The sequence below is a fragment of the Camellia sinensis genome, chromosome 6 (genome assembly GCF_055761805.1).
Source record: "Camellia sinensis isolate YWXY chromosome 6, ASM5576180v1, whole genome shotgun sequence".
In the NCBI taxonomy this organism is placed as follows: domain Eukaryota; kingdom Viridiplantae; phylum Streptophyta; class Magnoliopsida; order Ericales; family Theaceae; genus Camellia; species Camellia sinensis.
The window spans coordinates 14605067-14629316 of record NC_138966.1 but is presented as its reverse complement, the minus strand read 5'-3'; the positions used below and the strand labels follow the sequence as shown (position 1 = coordinate 14629316).

At 32.3% G+C, this 24250-nt stretch overlaps 1 protein-coding gene across 1 annotated transcript; it reads left to right on the top strand.

Annotated features, from left to right (window-relative positions):
* The first annotated feature begins 14615 nt into the window (after positions 1 to 14615).
* Positions 14616 to 20822, top strand: LOC114278349 (catalase isozyme 1). The gene is made up of 8 exons (XM_082873357.1): positions 14616 to 14796; positions 16699 to 16795; positions 17807 to 18084; positions 18420 to 19196; positions 19454 to 19543; positions 20226 to 20293; positions 20383 to 20476; positions 20598 to 20822. Exons 1-8 carry the CDS (start codon positions 14782 to 14784, stop codon positions 20655 to 20657), a joined length of 1479 nt encoding a protein of 492 aa, XP_082729483.1. The 5' UTR covers positions 14616 to 14781; the 3' UTR covers positions 20658 to 20822.
* The last annotated feature ends 3428 nt before the right edge of the window (positions 20823 to 24250 follow it).

Sequence of the window (24250 nt, the reverse complement as noted above, 5' to 3'; positions counted from 1 at the left end):
ATTATTAAAAATTAAATTCATCAGACTGTCCTGTAACTATGCCTTTAAATTTTTGCAATGTAAAACTATCGACAAACAACCAATAACAAGTTGCCCATTTTAGCATACCTTTCGCGTAAGGGCCCAATTATTAAAAGATGTGTTCAACCATCAAATGAAAGCCGACTACTTCTTCCATCTAAAAATAATAATCTATTTTCAAAATTTAATTTCTTTTTATAATACAATTATTACATTTAAAAATATTAATTTTTTAAAATTACCTTTTGATAGTATATTTTTTTAGACATATCAAATGTCATAATTGTACTTTTTGTATTATTAATGTATTTAAAAAAAAGGACAAAATAAGAAATTCATATTATTTTAATAATTAATTTTTTTAAAAAATTAATATTTTGAGATAATAAAAAAAAATAAGATATTAATATTTTTGGATGGTGGGTGTACAACCTCTTAATAAAAATAAAAATAAAAATAATTAATTTTCTTATTTTCATTCGGCTACCAAACAATTTAGTAGCCGAAAGTAGGTATACAGCGACTAAAATAAATTTTGTCGCCGAAACTTGACATTTGGCGACCAAAAGTTTGGTCGGGAAAGATTAAAAATTAATTTTTTAATTTTCATTCGGCTACCAAACAATTTAGTAGCCGAAAGTAGGTATACAGCGACTAAAAAAAATTTTGTCACCGAAACTTGACATTTGGCGACCAAAAGTTTGTTCGGGAAAGATTAAAAATTAATTTTTTTATTTTCATTCGGCTACCAAATAATTTAGTAGCTAAAGGTACCTCTACGGCTACTAAATTTTTATTTAGTCGCCAATTGTCATTTGTTTAGCTACTAAAAATTGTTTTAGTCGCCAATTGTAATATCTTTAGCTACTAAATTTTTTTTAGTAGCCAATAATCAACATTCCCCTACTAAAAAAAATTAGTAGCTAAAAAGTTGATTTTTGCCGACTAATATTATTTTTGGTAGCCAATTCCGTGACTTTTGGCGACTAAATTAGTTTTGGTAGCTAAAAGTGGTCGGCAAAAATGCTTTTTCTTGTAGTGAGTAACAACATGATAATATCAACGACTATGCCATCAGTTCATTACAAGCATCTATGGAAGCTACAATGATCAAATACAATACATAAAATTAATATCATTCAGGGTTTACAATATATTGAAAATGTTTACTGTTGAAAAGTATTTAGATTGAAAAGTGAGCCGATGCAAGTTTGCCACATGGCGAGAAAAAAAAAAAGATTAAAAAGTAAATTGGAATCTAACTTTATTTTGGATTACTGACATTTTTAATTCCCCTCGAACAGTAATGTTATACTATATTCTAAGATATAGAACAACAAGCAAACTTAAGTAAAAAGAATTTTTAGAATATTATAAAATATGATTTAATAGCGGTGCGAGTCGGTGCGGTTTGGAAAAAAAATAGAAAACGACGGATTGATAAAAGTGTTACTAGAATTTGTCATCTTTCTTACCAAAAATCAGTAATTTAATTGGTAAATCAAAACGAATTTATCTTGACGATGCAGCTCGGTGCGATTTTGACGATTTCGACAATTTCGATGATATTATACACAAGTGTGGCCAACCTCGTCCTGCGGTCCATTCTAATCTCCCCATCGTCATGAGAGAGAGAGAATCTTTGCTGCATTCACACTATTCCTTGGAAAAAATCCAAAAACGGAGCACACATTTCAAAACGTCTTCACATACGTGTCGCGTCACTAGAGGTCCACGTCATGGCCTCGCATAGGTGTGGTCGTCGGGCAGTTCAAGATAATTGCCAAAACATGGATAACGAACCCTCATTGCATGACCTTCACATTTTTTTTTTTTTCCAAATTTTTGTTGAAAACGATTTTCCTTTTTCTTTCTTCATTTTTTTTTAATGTTTTGGGTAAATTGCACTGAAGTGCTTGGCTCACTAAAATAAAACGAAATGAACGATCGTACCATCAAAATATCTATTCTCTTATTTGGTTAATTAAAAAAATAATAATAAAATATATTACAAAATACAATTATCATTCACTATTTTAAAAGAATGATCATTCCATATTTGGTATTATATTTTTTTTAAACAAAGATTAGTGTAATTTACTTTTTTTAATTTATTTATTGTGAATAAATTACAAAAAAAATTATACAATTTATTTTTTGTAACAAAATAAACCGTGAGAGAGAGTACATGAGAGAAAAAGAGAGAGAGAGACACGTATAGAAAAAAATATATATATAATTATTGTAGAGTTTTTAGGATTTGAGAACTTTTTGACCATTTATCTCAAATTTTTTTCTTATTCTTTTAAAATTTGGGTCCGAGGGACTTTAACTATGGGAAGTAGCTCCTCTCAATATTCCATCTTTTCCATATCTCCTAAAGACCCTTGTAAGTTGATTTAAATAGTTCATTTCCTAACTCTCAAAAAAAATAACATATATGCGAAACACTAGTTTGATTAAACAACGACAGACATACTAACAAATCATATTTTGTTTTATGAAATAGATGATAAACATGAATTTAAATTAAAAAAGGTAAATTATACTTTGTTGTATTTATGTTTGGTCATATTTTCACTTTGACTCTTTCAATTTGTTTTTTCTTATTTTAGCCTTTCATATTTTAAGTTTTTCTCAATTTATTTGTAAAGCTAACTTGTGTCCAAAATTAGGCAGAAAATGATACATTGACAGTCATATTGCCTAAAAATATTCTATTATGTATAACTCACATATTTTACATAAACTCAAAATTTAATATAATAATATATTTTTTATGTTGTGTGACAGTTGTGATATTTTATATTCTATCAAAGTTTGAACCAAAGTTAGCTTTAGGAGTAAACTGGGGAAAAAAAAAACTTGAAATATTGAGGGAAAAAAAAACTTGAATGCTTAAAGTAAAAAAATAATCAAATATAAAGGAACAAAGTGTAATTTATCCAATTAAAAACTATCTATTTTATAAAATACAAAATTTTGTTAACAAGTGCCCAGAATATTAAATAAATATTTATTTCTTCTACTGTTATAGAAAGTAGAAAAAATAATAAATGTATAGAATTAAAGATTACTTTTTTTTTTAATATTTATATATAATGAGACTAAAATGCCATTTTTCACATTTCACTAAATTTTTTTATCTACTGTTTTTTTTTTCCTGGACTTTTTCATCTCCCACGCGCATTAAAAGTTACTCTTTTGACATTTCATATTATTTTTTTTCACAAATTAACGAAATACAACAATAATTATCTTTTAATTGAAGGCGAATTACATTAACAGTCTCTATAATTTAAGATTGTATCACTTTGATTCCCGATCTTTTAATTGTGATATATTTGATCATGAATTTTAAATCTCATTCCAAATAAGGACAATTGAAGATATTGTTACTCTATTTGAAGAGTAGAGTTGTCATACAACTTATTTTGTGTTGGGTAACTTATATATTGTTTGAAATATAATGCCTTTTTTTTAATGAATAATGTTGGAACTTTTTTAGTCATAAAGTTTTGTTTGATTTGGTTTTCAAAATCATTTTTCAGAAATTTTTTTCTAAGAAATAAAAAAAAAATTAAAAACACATCATTTTTTATTTATTTATAATTTTATCTTTTGAGATGGTAGAAATAATATATAAAATATTTGTTTTCGTTAAATTAGTTTTTATTTTTTCAAAAGTAAGATATGGCGATAACTTTGATATCATTATTAAACCAATCCATTAAATCAAAAAAATTCAAAATTAAAAATATTTCATATATTAAACATATAGATTATATATTAAAAGCCTAATAATCATCCATTACATGATAACAATTCAAAAATAGATGTCAACAACAAATACAATCATCTATTATATGATAATTATCCAAAAATATCAACAAAACAATCACCCATTACATTATCATCATCCAAACACATACTAAAAATTAATTTGGTAAAAAATAAAAATGTGAAAGATTTATTATTTTTATATAATTTTATCTTTAGTGAGTAGAAACAATTTTTAAAAATTTTAAAATAATTTTTTGACATTTATTTTTGTCAAACTAATTTATATTTTATCAAATTGACAACTTTACTCTTAAAATTGAGCAACAATGTCTCTAATTGTCCTTATTTAAAACGAGATTTAAAATTTAGCATCAAATATATCATAATTAAAAAGTCAAAAATCAAAGCAAAACAAATCTCAAACTATATATAATTCGCCTTAATATAAACAAAGTAATATCTGTAGATAATGAAACTCTATGATGAGCTCATTTGGTGAAATTTATAAATAAAAGATTATATTTTTTTTGACAACTATTAGCTTAAATTTTTTTATAATTTAGTTATAAATTTATTTGGTATAATTTTAAAATATGTAAAACAATTTGACTTATTTGGTAAAATAAATTGTCACATAATTTTTCATTTTATAAATATTCAAAAGTCTTGTCCATATGGTTCAATGTGCTATTAATTAAAAAAATGTAAACTTTAAAAAAAAAATATAGGAAAATATCAAAAAGGTATTTTGGTCAAATTATAAAAAAAAATATGCTTTAATATTATACATTTATTGTTTTTCCTACCTTCCATAATAGTAGAGAAAGTTAATAGTCATTTAATACATTCTTAACAAGTGCTTTGTTAACAAAATCTTAAAAGAAAATACAATAAATTAATATATTTCTTGATATTTGATCAAGTTAATTTTTTGTATATATATTTTTCTTTACGAAAGTTCATGAGATGAATGGTTTGAATCACCTATATTGCCTAAATAGAGCTCACGAAGTGAAAATTTGAAAACTATTCTAGAGGCCCCCTTAACAAGTGCCTTGTAATCTTTCAGTATTCTCAAACTCTCACAGAAATATGTAGAGAGATTTATCTCTAACTTTCAAAAAAAATAAAAAATTAGTAAGAGTAGAAAAATATGAATTAAAAATTAAAAAATTATTTTTGAAAACTATAAAACTTTTTGTGAATCACTTTGGTTAGTTTTGTTTTTAAAATTCAAATTTTTATTAAAAAAAATTTTAAACTAAATTTGTAAAAAAAAAAAAAAAACATTTTTGCCATTAATTTTATCAAACAACTAATAGAATAATACTATATATAAAACTTATAGGGAATGATGCGTCTTATTTATGACTATTTTTTAGAAGTCAAAACACCCATTATTTTGATTTATAATTGCAAGAAGGAAAATGCTAGACCCTAAATATTTTATCAAAATTTTTATTAAACTTCTCAGATGGGTGTATGACCTACACAACTCACATGTATGTGAGTCTCACACCAATATGAGAGGTTTAGTAAAAAATTAAATAAATTTTTGAAATCCCTAGCATAACTCTTGCAAGAATATTATTGTCACATTATTATTGTTAGAGAAAAATGGTTTATCACCATTAAAATTGTTTATCACCATTTAATTTCCGGTAATTTTGAGCTTTCATTAATGTAGGTCCCACACCTCGGTTTGGGTGGGTTCGAGTGGCAATATGTTCCTTGCCATGTGGTAAACAAGAATATATACTCGGGTGGTTGAAACCATTTACGAGTGAATGAAAAATTGATACCAAAGTGAGCCTTATAAACATGAAAATGTTTGGTATGGTTCCCATGAGTTGGTATCTAAAAACTTGTCCCACATAGGAAACGTTGACGAGTTTCAATGTGTTTATAAGCTCTAAGTTGGAGACCTTGGGTTGGGCCCCAAGGGGTACCCAAGTTTTGTAGGAGGAGGAGTTATGGACAAACCCAAAACCATCACTACATACGCCGCCGCCGTCCGTCGAGGCGGGCGCGGGTGTGGGTCTAACCCGTCCTTTATTTTTTGCTCCAAAATTATTTGAAATGTTTCAAATAAATTCTGCGGGGAAAAATTCAAATACCGAAATTTTGAATTCAAAATTTTCGGTTATAAGCCTACTCTAATTTCCGACCAGTCGCGACTGTTCTTCATAACGGTTTTGTCTGTTCCGGAAATGGCACTACACTGCCTTTATATATAGCAATCCTCTAGTCCAAATTAGATATATAGTTTTTCCGTTCCAGTCTTCTCCATTCTCTGCAACATACATTCTTCATTTTGCATCTTGTGTGAGTTCGAAAAATCACAGCCTGGTTCGCTGTACAATCAGTTTGCAGTGCTGCATCTGTTTGGGGTGATTGTTGAATCCTGGAGGCAGGACGTTCGTTATTCTCAAGCACCTAGGAGAGGGCGAATTTCTGTCTTAAAGACACAGTGTCCAAACACTGGCCTCAATCACAAAATTTGTTCTAAGTTTGATTCTGCAGAAAGTTGTAAGTTAAAGTTCTGTATTTATTTATTATCTGTTTTATTATTCTGTTAAATTAATTATTTTTTAAGAAATATATTTCCAACAATTTTAAGACAGACATTACCTTCTTTATTTCCTGTTTTACTTCTGTAATCTAGTGCATATATTCTTCGATTAAAAATAAATTTACAGAATATTAAAGTTGTTTATGTGTAGATTCCAGTTTATTTGAGATCCACTGGTGAATGATAATATTTTGATAGGTTGTTTTATTCTTTATTTCATTAATGCACAAGTAGTTTTATCACATGCACTGTGTTGAATAAAATTATTTGGTTATTAGTTTGTTTGTTTATTCTTTTTCCAAACTTCAGTAACTTTGTTTACTGGTTTATTAATGTTAACGTATCATTAGAATTTTGTTTTTTCTAGTTTAAATAAACTTGTAGTGTTTCTTACACAAGTATGAATCTGTGATTGGTTACTTTAATTGGTCATATTCTGTTGGTCTTTTATTTGATTAATTTGGGTAGATAATTAATTTGGTCAGTTTAATTGAATCTTTTGACAGATTATTTGTTTGTCTTTGTTCATACTGTATAATCTGTTTTGTTTTTAAATTCCAATTAAGATAAAAGCTTGTTCTCCTCACATTTATGTTGTTATTTATTTTCCTATAGAGTATTTTGTTCCAGAATTTTGTTAGTTTATTTATTTTATTGGAAAATAATTTCTGTTTATTTTAATTTATTTTATTAATCAGAAAATGGCAACTGAGTGTACTGTTATTACTCCCAATCCCATTGTGCCTCCACCGGTGGTTTCTATTCCGGTTGTTACTCCTACTCTGACTCATGGCCCAGGTCATGGACATGTTCTAGTGAACCATGGGGAAAAACCTGAAAAATTCAGTGGTACCGATTTTAAAAGGTGGCAACAAAAAATGTTATTTTATTTAACTACCTTGAGTTTGGCAAGGTTTTTACGAGAAGATGCGCCAACTCTGAAAGAAGATGAGGGTGATGCGCAAGTTGTCGCTGCAGTAGATGCATGGAAACATGCAGACTTTCTCTACAGGAACTATATCCTCAATGGATTGGACAACACGCTATACAATGTGTATAGTCCAATCAAGACAGCAAAAACGCTGTGGGATTCCTTGGATCGCAAATATAAGACGGAAGATGCAGGAACAAAGAAATTTGTTGTTGGCCGCTTCCTGGACTATAAGATGGTGGATTCCAAGACAGTGATCAGTCAAGTCCAAGATTTACAACTTATCCTGCATGAAATTCACGCAGAAGGTATGTCTCTGAGCGAGTCTTTTCAGGTAGCAGCTATAATTAAAAAATTACCGCTGTCTTGGAAGGATTTCAAGAATTATTTAAAGCACAAGCGCAAAGAGATGTCACTGGAGGACTTGATTGTTCAGTTGAGGATTGAAGAAGACAACCGTGGGTCTGAAAAGAAAAATGGGCGTCATCTCATGGAGGCCAAGGCTAATGTGGTGGAACAGAAGCCTAAGAACAACAGTAAGAAGAGGAAGTATCCTGGTGAGAGTTCAAAACGAAGCTCTGGTTCAAAGACTACAGATTCAAAACTTCACAGGCAAATGCTATGTGTGTAACAAGCAAGGACATCGTGCCAAAGATTGTTACAAGCGTCGGACTCAACGAACCATGAAAAAGAAACCTGCTCAAGCCAACATAACAGAGGAGGAAAATCTTTGTGCAATGATTTCGGGATTACATATGTCCGGAATGGTGTCTGAAGTGAATTTGGTAAACAACCCCAAAACATGGTGGGTGAACACAGGTACTACACGCCACATTTGCTCTGAGAAAAAGATTTTCTCCACATATCAAATGGTAGATAATGAAGAACAACTTTATATAGGCAATTCTTTTACCTCCAAGGTTGAAGACAAAGGACAAGTAGTACTCAAGATGACATCAGGCAAAAAGCTTACTTTGAAAGAAGTGTTGCATGTACCAGAAATTCGGAAGAACCTGGTATCTGGATCATTGCTGAGCAAGAATGGGTTTCGCCTTGTGTTTGAATCTGACAAATTTGTACTCACTAAAAATGGGATGTATGTGGGGAAAGGGTATTTGAGCGATGGGCTCTTTAAACTAAATGTAATGACAGTGGTTCCTACTTTTAATAAGAATAACACATCTTCTGCTTACTTTGTTGAGTCTTTATATATGTGGCATGGTAGATTAGGTCATGTTAATTATGGTGCTTTGCGTAGATTAATTAACTTAGAATATCTACCTAAATTTCATATTGTTGCAAATCATAAGTGTGGAGTATGTGTTGAATCAAAATTGACTAAGGCATCTTTTAAGTAAATTGAAAGAAATACTGAACCTCTGGATCTAATCCATAGTAATATATGTGATTTGAAATTTGTTCAAACACGAGGGGGGAAAAAATATTTCATAACCTTTATTGATGATAGCACTCGATACTGCTATGTATACTTGTTGCGAAGCAAGGATGAAGCCTTAGAAAAATTCATAGAATTTAAGGCTGAGGTTGAGAATTAACTTGGCAAGAAAATAAAGACACTATAAGGAGTGACAAAGGTGGTGAATATGAAGCACCATTTGGTGACTTACGTTCACAATTAGGAATAATACATCAAACCACCACACCTTATACACCTCAGCAAAATGGAGTTGCTGAACGAAAAAATCGCACTTTAAAAGAAATGATGAATGTCATGATAACAAGTTCAGGGTTACCTCAGAACTTGTGGGGGGAAGCTATTCTTTCCGCTAATTATATTCTCAATAAAATTCCTCATAAGAAGTCTTATAAAACACCCTATGAACTGTGGAAAGGTCGAAAGCCTTCCTACAAATACTTGAAAATGTGGGAGTGTTTGGCTAAGGTGGCAATTCCAGAACCGAAGAGGGTTAAAATTGGACCCAAGACTGTTGATTTTATTTTCATAGGTTATGCAAACAATAGCAGTGCCTATCGGTTTTTAGTACATAAAAGTGAGAACACAGAGATTCATGTCAATACAGTTATCGAGTCAAGGAATGCATTATTTTTTGAAAATGTGTTTCCTTGTAAATTGACACAAGAGCCTAAAAGGACTTATGATACTGCTTTTGATAATGATCAAGGACAGGTTGAGGAAAATCTAGAACGAAAAGTCGAGAAAGAACCCAGACGTAGTAAAAGGGCTAGGACAGAAAAAACTTTCGGTCCTAATTTCTTAACATACTTACTGGAAGAGGAGCCTCGAACTTTCAAAGAAGTTATGTCCACTCCTGAAGCTCCTTCCTGGAAAGAAGCTATCAATAGTGAAATTGAATCAATCTTGCAAAATCATACATGGGAATTGGTGGATCTTCCACCAGGCTGTAAGCCTCTTGGTTATAAGTGGATTTTTAAAAGGAAGATGAAGCCGGATGGTTCAATTGATAAATACAAGGCGAGACTTGTGGTTAAAGGTTACAGGCAAACTGAATGAGTAAATTATTTTGATACTTACTCACTTGTAACACGAATAACATCTATTCGAATGTTAATAGCCATTGCAGCTTTGTATAATCTTGAGATCCACCAAATGGATGTTAAGACTGTATTTTTGAATGGCGATTTGAATGAGGAAATTAACATGGAACAACCAGAAGGGTTCGTAGTTCCAGGGCAAGGGAAAAAAGTGTGCAAACTTGTGAAGTCCCTTTACGGTCTAAAACAAGCACCCAAACAATGGCATGAAAAATTTGACAATGTAATGATGTCAAGTGGATTTAAAATTAATGAATGTGATAACTGTGTTTATGTGAGAAACACAGAAAACGGATATGTCATTGTTTGCCTATATGTAGATGATATGCTTATCCTTGGTAGTAATAATGAAATGATCAAAGCTACAAAGAAAATGTTGAACTCTAAGTTTGACATGAAAGATATGGGAATAGCAGATGTTATACTTGGAATAAAAATTACAAAGACATCTAAAGGATATACTTTGTCTCAAGGACATTATGTTGATAAAATACTTGAGAAATTTAACAAGCATGACGATCGTCTCGCTAAGACCCCTATAGATGCTAATCTTCATTTGATGAAGAATATGGGTGAAGGTGTATCACAAGTAGAATACTCCCAGATCATCGGAAGCTTAATGTACCTCATGAACTGCACACGTCCAAATTTAGCATATACAGTTAGCAGATTAAGTAAGTACACAAGCAATCCAGGAACAGACCACTGGACAGCAATAGTTAGGGTACTTAGATATCTAAAGTATACTTGAAACTATGGGCTGAACTATATGAGATATCCTGCAGTATTAGAGGGTTATAGTGACGCTAATTGGATCTCAGACACTAAAGACTCCAAGTCTACTAGTGGTTATGTCTTTACCTTGGGAGGTGCAGCAGTCTCATGGAAGCCATCCAAACAGACGTGCATTGCAAGGTCCACAATGGAGTCCGAGTTTATCGCTTTAGATAAAGCAGGTGAAGAAAGAGAGTGGCTTCGTCACTTTCTAGAGGATATCCCAATGTGGCCAAAACCTGTGCCAGCCATTTGCATTCATTGCGACTGTCAAGCAGCAATGGCAAGAGCACAAAATATTATGTATAACGGTAAGTCTCGTCATATTCGACGTAGACACAATACTGTTAGGCAACTGCTCTCAAATGGAATTATATCCATTGAGTATATAAGGTCAAAAGTTAATATCGCGGATCCGTTAACCATAGGTTTAACCATAGAGCAAGTTTTAAGATCATCGAGGGGAATGGGTTTAAAGCCTATTAACTAAAGAGTCGCCTTAATGGCAACCCAACCTAGCTGACTGGAGATCCCAAAATCTAGGTTCAAAGGGACAACCGAATTATGTGTGACTCATTCGTATCACTAAGGAAAAATTTTCCTAATCTTTCTTATGATGACATAGTGATGTCTGCAGCGCTAATCAGGTTAAGCTTTGCTTTTATGATATTCATATCTTGGAAATCCAAGTGGGGTATAACAGAATACTCTTAATGAGAATCACCTATATGAGTGTGAACCGGGTTGGTTTTATGAGAAATTGGTAAGGCTGAATTCTCTAGAGCACTCAGGAAAACCAGGAATTGTCCAGGGCCAAAATGGGCACAACCGATAGAACCAGATTGTGTATGGAAATAAAACTGTGTGACAGACTGTTGTCTCGGTTTACACCAATTGTAGAATAATTCAAGACATCATGTTCACTAATCAGCCGGTAAACCCGATCGTCTTTCACAAGGGAAGGTTCAAAGCCAAAAGTTACCTATCCTTTGCAGGATATTTTCAGTTTTGTACTCTCAGTGTCTGCATGTTGTTGCATATTCGTTTTCAATTTCATTCATGTGGGGGATTGTTAGAGAAAAATGGTTTATCACCATTTAATTTCTGGTAATTTTGAGCTTTCATTAATGTAGGTCCCACACCTCGGTTTGGGTGGGTCCGAGTGGCAATACGTTCCTTGCCATGTGGTGAACAAGAATATATACTCGGGTGGTCAAAACCATTTACGAGTGAATGAGAAATTGATACCAAAGTGAGCCTTATAAACATGAAAATATTTGGTATGGTTTCCATGAGTTGGTATCTAAAACCTTGTCCCACATAGGAAACGTAGAAGAGTTTCAATGTGTTTATAAGCTCTAAGTTGGAGACCTTGGGTTGGGCCCCAAGGGGTACCCAAGTTTTGTAGAAGAAGGAGTTATGGACAAACCCAAAACCATCACTACACGCGTACGCCGCCGCCCCCGTCCGTCGGGGCGGGCGCGGGTGTGGGTCTAACCCGTCCTTTATTTTTTGCTCCAAAATTATTTGAAATGTTTCAAATAAATTCTACGGGGAAAAATTCAAATACCGAAATTTTGAATTCAAAATTTTCGGTTATAAGCCTTTTCCGACCAGTCGCGACTGTTCTTCATAACGGTTTTGTCTGTTCCGGAAATGGCACTACACTGCCTTTATATATAGCAATCCTCCATTCCAAATTAGATATATAGTTTTTCCGTTCCAGTCTTCTCCATTCTCTGCAACATACATTCTTCATTTTGCATCTTGTGTGAGTTCAAAAAATCACAGCCTAGTTCGCTGTACAATCAGTTTGCAGTGCTGCATCTGTTTGGGGTGATTGTTGAATCCTGGAGGCAGGACGTCCGTTATTCTCAAGCACCTAGGAGAGGACGAATTTCTGTCTTAAAGACACAGTGTCCAAACACTGGCCTCAATCACAAAATTTGTTCTAAGTTTGATTCTCCAGAAAGTTGTAAGTTAAAGTTCTGTATTTATTTATTATCTGTTTTATTATTCTGGTAAATTAATTATTTTCGAAGAAATATATTTCCAACAATTATTGCCTTAAATTTTCTATGACAATTGTGTACAACAATGCTAAGAATACAAAAAATTGACCAAGTACTCAAATGTGTGTGAGACCCACACTCCAGTGTGTATTTGGTACAAATTTTAGTACTCTCTCCATCCCAAAATATTAGGACAAATTACTTACATCCGCTCTTGAGATTTAGTTAAATTATAGATTCTTCTTGAGATTTCAAAAATTACATCCCGCCCCATTGCAGCTAACGTTGTTGATGGAGATAGTAAATTGACTAAAACACCCCTAACTGTGTTATGTAGAGAAATGATGATATTTGGCTAATATATCATGTCAAGTCAGTCAATAATTACTCAGTGTTTGTTTAAGAAATAAAAAAAATAATAGATGATTATCATTTTATATAATTTTATTTTTGAGAGGTTAGAAATAATTTTTACAAATTAAATATATTTTTATTAAATTAATTTCTATTTTTTCAAACAACAAATCAAATATGGTTCCAAAAACTTACGTAACATTTGATTTAGAACTCAAATCATGATTTGAATAAAAAAATTTCAAAATTATTTTCAAAACTCATAATCAAACTCTTTTCAAAACTCCTTACAGAATTCTATTTTTAAAAAAAAAAATTAAAAATTTTGTTATTTAAATTATTTTTTATTTATTATTATTTTTCAAAAACTATTTTTTTTTTATTTTAGAAGAAAAATATTTTTTAGCTTTTTATTTTTTTTGAAAAAAATATTTGGTTATTTTTTAAGTATTAGCCAAATAATTTGTTATGATTTAGATATATATGGGCAATCCAAAAATTTTTAAATTTAAAAAAATTTAAAAAAATTCAAAAAGTATTTAAACTAAAATAAAAAATAAAAAAATATTTGAAATAATAATTATATATTTAAAATAAAAAAATATTTAAAATATTTTTAAAGAAACTACAATGCATGAATGTAGTAAATACAGCGCACATAAAAAAAATATACTACAAAAATAAAATTAAGAAATTTTTTAAATATTTAAAAAAAAATCCAAAAAATTTCAAAATACAACTCAAAACCCAAAATACAACTCAATTTTTTTTTTAAAACTCAAAACTCATAATCAAACAACTTTTTTCTTTTCAAAACTCATTTCAAAAACTCAAAACTCAAAATACAACCCAAAAATCTAATCATGATTCAAAAACTAAACCAAACGGGCCTTAATTTATTTTTTTATCTAACGTAATTCTTTTGTTAATTTTGTTGGCTTATCAATGGTTGGTTTGGCAAGGGCTCATTGGGCTTTTTTGGCTCAATGAGCTATAAAAGACAGAATAGGCTCATAAGCCACAACAAACAAAACATCACATCCAACCTCATAATCATTACACTCTTCTCTCACAAAAAAATCAAAAAAGTCAAAAAGCCAAAAAGTCAACCCACTTCCTAAACGGAGGCCAAATGAATTTTAGGTTAAATCCCATTTTTTTAATGGTTTGCAAAGGTACCAGGAGTAATATTATCCATCAAGATCTATTTTCATGGTATTAGCATGTTTCTGGTAACAATTCCTAAAGTTTACTTTACGGCAGGGAATAAATTGTTATGCAAATATAAATCTCGAGACCATGATGTAATTTCTGAAACCTCATAGAAAAATTGTAATTTAGCTAAGCCTCAAGGATGTATGCAATTTGCCCAAAATATTAGTTCTTTTTGAAGAATTTAACTTTTTTGATAGTACAATTATTACACTTTACAAATATTAAATTTTCAAAATTACCATTTGATAGTAAGATTATTACATTTCAAAAATATTAATATTAATAAATTTAAAAAAATGATAAAATATAAAATTTATGTTATTTTAACCATTAACTTTTTTAAAAAAAATTGGAATCGGAGGAACAGATTAGTATCTAATATTTTAAAATTATCTCCATGTATATCATATTTTTTGAAGGAATTTATTTACTTATTTTGGTAGGTAGTGAATAGAAACTGTAAAAATAGCAGCGCGAGTCGAGCTGGCCCAACTATTTATAAATATAAATCTTCAGACATTTCTTTCAGAGGATAGACACAAGTAGTGTGATCGACATTGCTTCTCTCTCTCTCATCTGCAGCTATGGATCCATACAAGGTACGCACTTGATTTCAAATCCCTTCAAATTTATCTTTCAATTTCAATCAATTAATCATTCGATTTATCGCTATTCGATTCATTTTGGACCTCTCGACTCTATCTATCTATGTATCCACCTTTTAATCTAATGTTAGTTGAATTCATAATCTTAATTCGAATTGGTTTCTGATTTCAATTGACTCTACGTTGTTATTGTTCTCTGGAAACATTGATTTTATTTTGTACAGAGATTCTTTCAAGTGTTGCTCTGCTTTTCTCTTCCATAACGATGCTTTTAGATTAATCTAGTTTTATAGGGGGGTTTTTTTTTTTTAGTGTTTTCCGTCTTTTCATTATTAATAATATGTTTTGTTTGCGCTCCATTTGGTAGCTGAGAAAATTCGAGGAAAATGTTAAGACTGTTCACTGTGTTTTTAAGCTTACCCTGGGGAGTGCTATCTTTTCATTGTTTGGTTTCTATACAACGAAAGTTCTGACAAAAAAATTGTTTGGTTATCCAGTTTTCAAAATAAGATTTTGAGTTTTGAGTTTTGAATTTGTATTTTTTTTTTTTTTTTAGTTTTTTATATGTTGGTCAAATTTTTTAATTTTTTAGATACATCTAATCTATACTATATGTACTCAAAGTAAAATATTTGTGATTTTTTTTTTTCAAAAAAAAACATTTAATAAAAAAAAGAAAAGAAAATGTACTGAATTTTTGTATTTTATTTTTTGAATTTTTTAAAGATTTTTTCATAAATATTTTACTTTTTTGAATACATCTAGACTAGATGTGTCTAAAAAAAAATTGACCAAAATATTTAAAAAATTCATTAAAAATATAAAAATAGGAATTGACCAAACAGACTTTTTTGAAAACTGGATATGCAAACAGATTTCATTTTATGCTTTCTTATAATCCAAACAGAGTTGTGGGGATTGTTTTATCTATGTTGTTTGGTTTTCTTTCTTCAGATTTTCGAGTACTGGTCTCTCTTGATTAGGGAAATGCTATGCACCTCATAACAATATCATAAAATTTTGTAACATAAGCCATAGAATGCTATAACTTTTCTCACCACAAAAAAATGACTTTTCCAAACCACAAAAAGTATAACTTTTACTTTAAGAACCTCTTTGATTGGTGCACCCTCTGCTGTAGGCCTTGATGCCCCAATGTATCAATAACTGATACTCTAATCAATAAATTCGCTATTTTTAACTTTTACCCCAAATTGGCATAACATGCCACAAAATTACTCCCTCCGTCCCAAAATATTAGTCCCTTATTCCATTTTTCATTGTCCCAAAATATTAGTCCCTCTTCAAAAATCAAGTACAAAAATAATATAAATTTCCTAGTTTGCCCTTCTTTTAAATTCACAAATAATATAAAAAGTACAATTATGACATTGATATTCCCAAAAAAATATACTATCAAAGGGTAATTTTGAAAAATCAACTTTTTAAAAGTGCAATAATTGTACTACTAAAAAAAGTTGGATTCCCCAAAAGGGACCATTATTTTGGGACGGAGAGAGTGGTAACTTTCACCACAAAAAAATAATAACTCTCTTACAATGTGCCCCTTTTCAGAGGTGCACATTATAGATTTCCCCCTTGTTTATTTATCTATACTATCTATCCGTTCTATTATATAATGCGCACAACTTAGTTGGTGTGAATTGTCACACTTTTTTTCCATTTCCAAATTGCACTTGTACAACTACCTCAAATTTTGTTTTTGAATTTCAAATTTTGATAATTTTTCAGTTTTTCTTTTTCATTTTCTTTTTCTTTCTTCTTCTACATTCAACTGGTTCATTTTCATAGCATGCCTATTGGGTGTGCACACCATCTAGTATATATATATATGTTGTTTCTATACGTTCACGTGCTCCTTTTTACACTACGCAGTACCGTCCTTCAAGTGCTTTCAACTCTCCTTTCTGGACAACAAATTCTGGAGCTCCAGTGTGGAACAATAACTCCTCATTGACTGTTGGAACTAGAGGTAATTTCATTCAAATATGTCTAATTTGTGAGCCTGACAATGTTTTATCAGTCCCAGAGTTGTATGTTTTTGATGATAGGACTTTTTTTTTGAGCTAGTCAATGATTACTCTCTGTTTGACGAGATCCTTTTATTGTGTTTGATATGCATTTATTGTTGTTTTGTTCAAGCTGTTTAGATATGGATGGAGTACAGTTTTTTTGTGAACCATGTTTCAGAGTATTTCAGAATTATAAATTTGTAATTGTCTTGAGATCGTAGAAGGGGAGGAAAAAAAATTATGACAGTCATCTTATCATTCTTGTTGTTTGGGTGTCTAGAATATTCCTTGTAAATATTCTCTAACTTGTGTGATATATATACCAGATGTAATAATGACAGATAGCCAATATTTATCAATATATATATTGACAGATAGGCAATATGAAGAGCTGTAATAAGTTTTTTATTCTTCTGTTTCTATTGTTGCCAATTTTGGTTTTCAAGTTTAGTTTTTAGCTCTAGCTAGAATGTTTTCATGTAGTATCTTCTGATATATAAAAATTTCTACTGTTTATTCTTGAAATGTCAGCATATGCACAATGATGAGATCTAAGTGCTTTGTGTTAGAATTAATATAGAATCAAGGGCATTTAAGTCATCCTATATTGTCTTTAAAATTATGAACTATTTCATTTATCAAATTGTTGTTAATTATATGCATAAGAACTCCCTATTGTTCATGTGGGACTTAGAGAGGTTTCTTTCTGAAAGCAATTAATAAACTTTGTGGCTTTGTCATTTGAAAGCTATAGCCATGTGATGTTCAAACAATATCTGTCATGTGTGCTTGAGATGTAGATACATACTTCTTAAGACATTTCCGCAATGAAATTATTAACGGTGGACAACTGAAATCAGTGGTACAATACTAAGAGACTAATATTCTGGTTGCTTTAACTCTTCAAGTGCTGCCATTCAAAATTTTGCTTAACATAATGATGTATAATATAAATTTACTCCACTTGTCAGGTCCAATTCTTCTTGAGGATTATCATTTGGTGGAGAAACTTGCCAATTTTGACAGGGAGCGTATCCCAGAACGTGTTGTCCATGCAAGGGGGGCCAGTGCAAAGGGTTTTTTTGAGGTCACCCATGATATTTCTCAACTTACATGTGCTGATTTTCTGCGAGCACCAGGAGTCCAGACACCTGTTATTGTTCGTTTCTCCACTGTTATCCATGAGCGTGGTAGCCCTGAAACCCTGAGGGATCCTCGAGGTTTTGCAGTGAAGTTTTACACCAGAGAGGTAAGTGATACTCTTTTGTAATATTCGCCCTCTCTGTTTGGAGGTATTTTTTATGTCTTTAGCGACAGTGATTATTAGTTCACTTGGGTCTGGTACATGTGTATGCATCAATCTACGAAGAAATCCTTTTTGAATATATTGCTTGTTTTAATAAAAAAGCTACATAGCTTAGTGAGTTATGGAGGTTAACTGATTAAAAGAGTAATAGAGTTGTAACTAAAGATGTATAATTAGTCTTTCCATTATCGTGTTGGGATCTTTTGTAGAATTAAGGCTTTCTTGAGTTGAGTTGGGTCCTCCTTGTCTATGTTGTGACCTTTTCCTTGTGGATTCAGGGTAACTTTGATCTGGTGGGAAACAATTTCCCCGTTTTTTTCGTCCGTGATGGAATGAAGTTCCCAGACATGGTCCACGCTCTTAAACCCAACCCCAAATCTCACATCCAGGAGAATTGGAGAATCCTTGACTTCTTTTCTCACCATCCAGAGAGTTTGCATATGTTCACCTTCCTCTTTGATGATGTGGGTGTTCCGCAAGACTACAGGCACATGGAAGGCTCTGGTGTTAACACCTACACTTTAATCAACAAAGCTGGGAAGGCTCACTATGTCAAGTTTCATTGGAAACCTACCTGTGGAGTGAAGTGTTTGTTGGAGGAAGAGGCCATTAAGGTTGGGGGAGCTAATCACAGCCATGCCACCAAGGATCTGTATGACTCAATAGCAGCTGGGAACTACCCTGAATGGAAACTTTTCATCCAGATAATCGATCCTGATCATGAAGACAGATTTGATTTTGATCCACTTGATGTAACCAAGACCTGGCCTGAGGACATCATACCTCTGCAGCCGGTGGGCCGCTTGGTCTTGAATAAGAACATTGATAACTTCTTTGCAGAGAATGAGCAGCTTGCATTTTGCCCTGCTATCATTGTACCCGGTGTCTACTATTCAGATGATAAGCTGCTTCAAACTCGGATATTCTCCTATGCTGATACCCAGAGGCACCGTCTTGGACCTAACTATCTGCAGCTTCCAGCTAATGCTCCCAAGTGTGCTCATCACAACAATCACCATGAGGGTTTCATGAATTTCATGCACAGGGATGAGGAGGTAACAGTCTCTTTTGAATCTTCTCTTTTGTGCAAGTACCGGGAAAGGTTAGGTTGGTATCTGGTTTACCTCTTCCAGCACTATGAACAGCCTCTTCTAACGACTTGTGTTTTGATAGCTATTTTAGATGCCTAAAAATTGCATGCCTTGAGATTTGAGTGCCAAATGTATGGGCATAAGTCGCAAGCCATTATTACTTTTTGTTGCTTGTGTTTTGTTTTGATTGTGACTTGATTAGATGCTATTTTCTGTTCCAGGTAAATTACTTCCCTTCAAGGTATGATCCTGTACGCCATGCTGAGACGTTCCCTATACCTCCTCCCGTTTTGAAGGGAAGGCGTGATAAGGTAAGTTGCCTAGTGAAGTTTTGAGTTTGATTTGAGGTAGTTTAATGAGTTGAACAATGTTAGGTACCATGTCTCAATGTTAGGTACCATGACTTGAACAATTTTAGTTGTCTGAAATCAGTAGATTGTTTTTTGTTCACAATCTTCTTTGGCAGATTACTAAGTAGACAAATGATATGCTTTAAAACCACATCGGTGATGATAATACTTATTGATGTATATTATATTTACCATAGTGGTGGTAAGGCTGACGACATACCTACCTATCCTAGTCTTGGACCTTGGAGCCTTCTACACTGCATGATCTTTTAGCGGTAGTAAGGTTGTGCATAACATTCACATCATGGTGGTGCTGCTGGTGGTGATGATAATATGTTGAAGAAAAGACTTTCTTTGGTCTACAAGTCATCATATCTCCACGAGTTTGTCTCATGACTAAAAGTGATAGATAGTGCTTTTTGTTTACCTAGATGCATATTCTGAAAGTTCATTACTGATCATGAATTAGATGCATACACTGTCATATTATGTTTCAGTTAGCTTATAGGTTTTAAGAGTTTTACATGGGTTTTGTAGTATCTACTAATCAAATTGATGGGTGAGCAATAATCACTCACATGCAACCATCTATTATATGGTTTGAAGATGTTATAACGCCTCAAGCTTCCCTCTCTCGATGCAGGTCATCATTGAGAAAGAGAACAACTTCAAGCAGCCTGGAGAGAGATACCGATCCTGGTCACCAGACAGGTACTATCTTGTCCCTCGATTGCTCCAAAAATGGTTAAATATTCTTTATAACAACACTTTCCTCTGATGGTATCTTGATGTTTATCCAGGCAAGAGCGGTTCATCTGCCGATGGGTTGATGCTTTATCTGACCCTCGTGTCACCCATGAGATCTGCAGTATCTGGATCTCATACTGGTCTCAGGTTAGACTTCTTACCATTTTCAAGTGTTTTTGCAAATTATAGCTAGGACTTGCAATTTTAATTCTGAAAGAGTTGGGTTGTTTTGTGCTGATGCAATAATGGGTGGTGTTGCGAGTTGCAGGCTGATAGGTCTTTGGGGCAGAAGATAGCATCTCGCCTGAATGTGAGACCAAGCATTTGAAGGCAATGTTAGCCTGGATGTTTCGAGTTGCACAGTTGCATGAAAGTATGAATTAAACATTGATACACTGTTATGTTATATACCAAACTATATGTTGCATGACATGCGACTTTTTTGATCTGATGATGTCCCAATCTTAATAAAGGACAGCTATATGTGGAATTATTATTTAGGTTTTTACATTTTTCTCCCTTCTGCAAGTAGTTGTATGCTGAAGCAACAATTTCTGCTCTGATAAAATGGTCAAGATGAACTTGAACAATAAAATCCTGATACTTAATAAAAGTTCTGATTGGATCTTAAATTAGTAAGAAGGAAAAGAAAAGGTGATTTTTGCTGTCCTTATGCATGGTGCCCCATGCCTATTCCAAGGCTGTGGCGTAGATAGGAATTTTGTCTTGCAGCGAAATATTTGTCCTCTTTAATGTTAGATTTTAGTTCTATCAATTTGACAAAAATAAACATTAAAACTATTTAAATTTTTAAAAATTATTTCTACTTCCCAAATGATAAAGTTATATAAAAATGATAGGTATTTTTTTTATTTTTTTCACCAAATTATTTTTTAATTTTTTAAAAAACAATTTTACATGTTGATTTTGAAAATCAAATCAAACAGTGCCTGAATCTTATCCATGTGGGTGCCTTTCACACCGGGGACTATTAAATCCAAGGGTAATTTATATCATTGGTTTCTCTTTAATGTTCTCTTTTCAGTGTTGTGTTTGGAACATAAATTTGGATAAAAATTTGAAAGAAACAAAAAAATAAAAAAGAAAAAAGAGTGTGAAATCTATATATTATGGTAAGATGGTTTTTGAAAATTTCTCAAAATGTATTTCCCAAAATATCTCTCTCTTCTTTTTTGAGTCTTTTCTCAAATTTCAAATGTAGTGCACGACTTTCTCCAACGTAATTATTTTCTCCACATCTAAAACTTTGCACTCACCCACCTATCCTGCCTCTTTCTCTCTCACGTCTCATATAATCATTTCTCTAAACTCTCTTATCTCTCTTTCTCTCAACTTTACTTTCCAAATTTCAAATTTCAAAACACACCTTCACTCCCTCTCTCCCCAATGCTCTTCTCACTCTCTCTCTAAACTCTCCTATCTCTCTTAAGGCTCTCAGCCTCACTTCCCAATTTCTATCCTCACTAAACACTTTCTTTCTAAATACTCTTTGTTTTATCTCTTTGCCTCACTTCTCCTGGTCCAAACCCAACAACTTGACGGGGTCGAAACACCAACATTTCGGTTAAGAAATCACCCACCGTGAACAAACCGTTGCAGTACGATACCTGGTAAAGACACATCCGATGATTGTTGCAGCCTAATGAGTCAATTTGGTTAGATCGAAGATCGGGCAAGTCTAAGTGTAAAATTTTTGGCACGGGAAGCACTAGATCCAAACGAACCGTTACCGTACGATACCTGCTGAAGTCGTGGCCGACAGTAGTGTTGCCGTAAATAGTCGCAGATAAGGTTTTGGCCCACGGTGTCGCGTTGGAGGCAGCGTGGAAGAGGCATTCTGGGGCAGCAGTGAGGGTGGTTTCGGAGAGGGTTGTTGTCGATGAGGGTGGTGTAATTGTACGGTGAGGGTGATTTCGGATTTTGATTCGGCAGTGAGAATTTTTGAATCTCGGGTTGTTGTCTATGAAAGGGACTGTGATTTTGGAAGAAATTGTAAGAAAAGGGTTTGGAATTGGAGGGGTCGGGAGAGAGAGGTAGAGAGAGAAAGGAAGAAGAGTGAGAAACCAAACATGATTATTATTATTATTATTATTATTATTATTATTATTATTTTTTATCTTTTTCTATAACCTGGGCATGCCCTAGATTTCTGGGTTTATGTGTTTTATGCTCTTAAAAGTGAGGAGCATGTCCTAAATTTATGGATTTTTGTAGGAAAGGTAAAAAAAAAAAAAGTAGGGAAGAGGGATTTGGAGGCAAAGGACATGTGAAATTGGTCTTCTTTTTTTTTGGCATTTGCTTTATGTACCGGTTGGTGTTGCTGGGTTTGATTATGGTTATGTTAAAAAATGTTCGTGGAATTTTTTTTAAGTTTACGAAGTTGAATTTAAAATTTAAATAAAAAAAAAATGAAGTTGCTTAGTTATTAAGAGACGAAACATTATTAGAAATATTTATGTTTAATGATGAGATCAAAATATAATTAGAAGATGTTTTTTTGGAAAATGTTTTTTTCTTTTGTGAACAAATTTGAATTCAAAATTTAAATTGGGTTTTGTTAACAAAAAAAAGTGGTTTAGTTTTACTATTAAAATGTAATCTTTTCATAAGGAGAGAAAAGAGAGATAACGGGGGTGGTGTGATTTGTTTAAAGACTTAAAAAGCTCATGACAAAGATAACATATTTTTATTTCCGGATAACTAATCGGACGTATATTTTATATTTTCACCTCAAAATTTTCAAATTTTTAACAACAAATTTAATAAGTTACATTTTTACTAATAATTTTATACTCAATTATATTTTGATCTCATTATTAATTACACTATACCTTTAGCCATGGGCATACACTAATATAATTATATTTTACCTAAATTTTATTTACTTTTTACCTTTTCCTATTCAAATCTATCTTCCAAACACGACCTAACTGAAATTTTATTTTGGGCCTTATAGTTTCAATTTGCATAATTTGAACCATACACTTTCAATTTTACAGGTGGTCCTTATAGTCTCCTTTCAATTCTATTTTAGCCTCTCTAATCTTGTACGTGATCTTTTTCCATTTAAATTGTTAAAACATCACATAACGAAGGGATTATATTGTAACAAAATAAAAAATGTAGGGTGCAAATTGTTTAAATTTAAAGTACAAGGATTAAAGTAATTCTTCGCTTAAATTACATAGACTAATGACATAATTTACCCTAAATCCAAAATTGACATGAATTTGGACTGTGTACAGCACAATTTCACAATTTCACAATTTCAAAATTGACATAATTTACCTGCAACACATTTGGAGGTGATAATTGCTTCATATTGAAATTAACACAGTTATTGTGGTACTTGATGTCCAAGTCTGTACGCACAAATGGGGTATTTAAGGAAAGTCTTTTGCTATGGTGCTAAGTTAGGTGACATATTGAGAAGTTCTAGTCGCAAGGAAAGCAAAGGAGTGACATATTGAGAGAGTGTAAATCGTGAGAGATGCAAATCTGATATAAGGGAGAAAAATAAGCTAAATAAACTGTAGAGAGAGAGAGAAGGAGAGAGAGGGTAGAGAGATCGGAGTGAGGGTGAGGGAAATGAAATGTTTGACAGAAAAATAGAGATGAAAGAGGGTGAGAGAGACAGAGACATAAAGAAAGGGGCCTTTTCCTAAACTAAGCCTCCTATTTTTCAAATTAGGCCTAGTTTTGACAGAATTCTCAAATTAAGGTAAAGCGCTATTACAAATCACGCTTTAACTGTTTAGAGGCCAAAATTTGATGAATAGTTAAGGTGCTATTGTGAATCGCGAGTTTAATTAATAAAACGCTGTTCGGAATAGCGATGTTAGCCTCAATTATAAAACGCTATTATGAATAGTGTTTCATTTGCTATTTTTCCGACCTCAA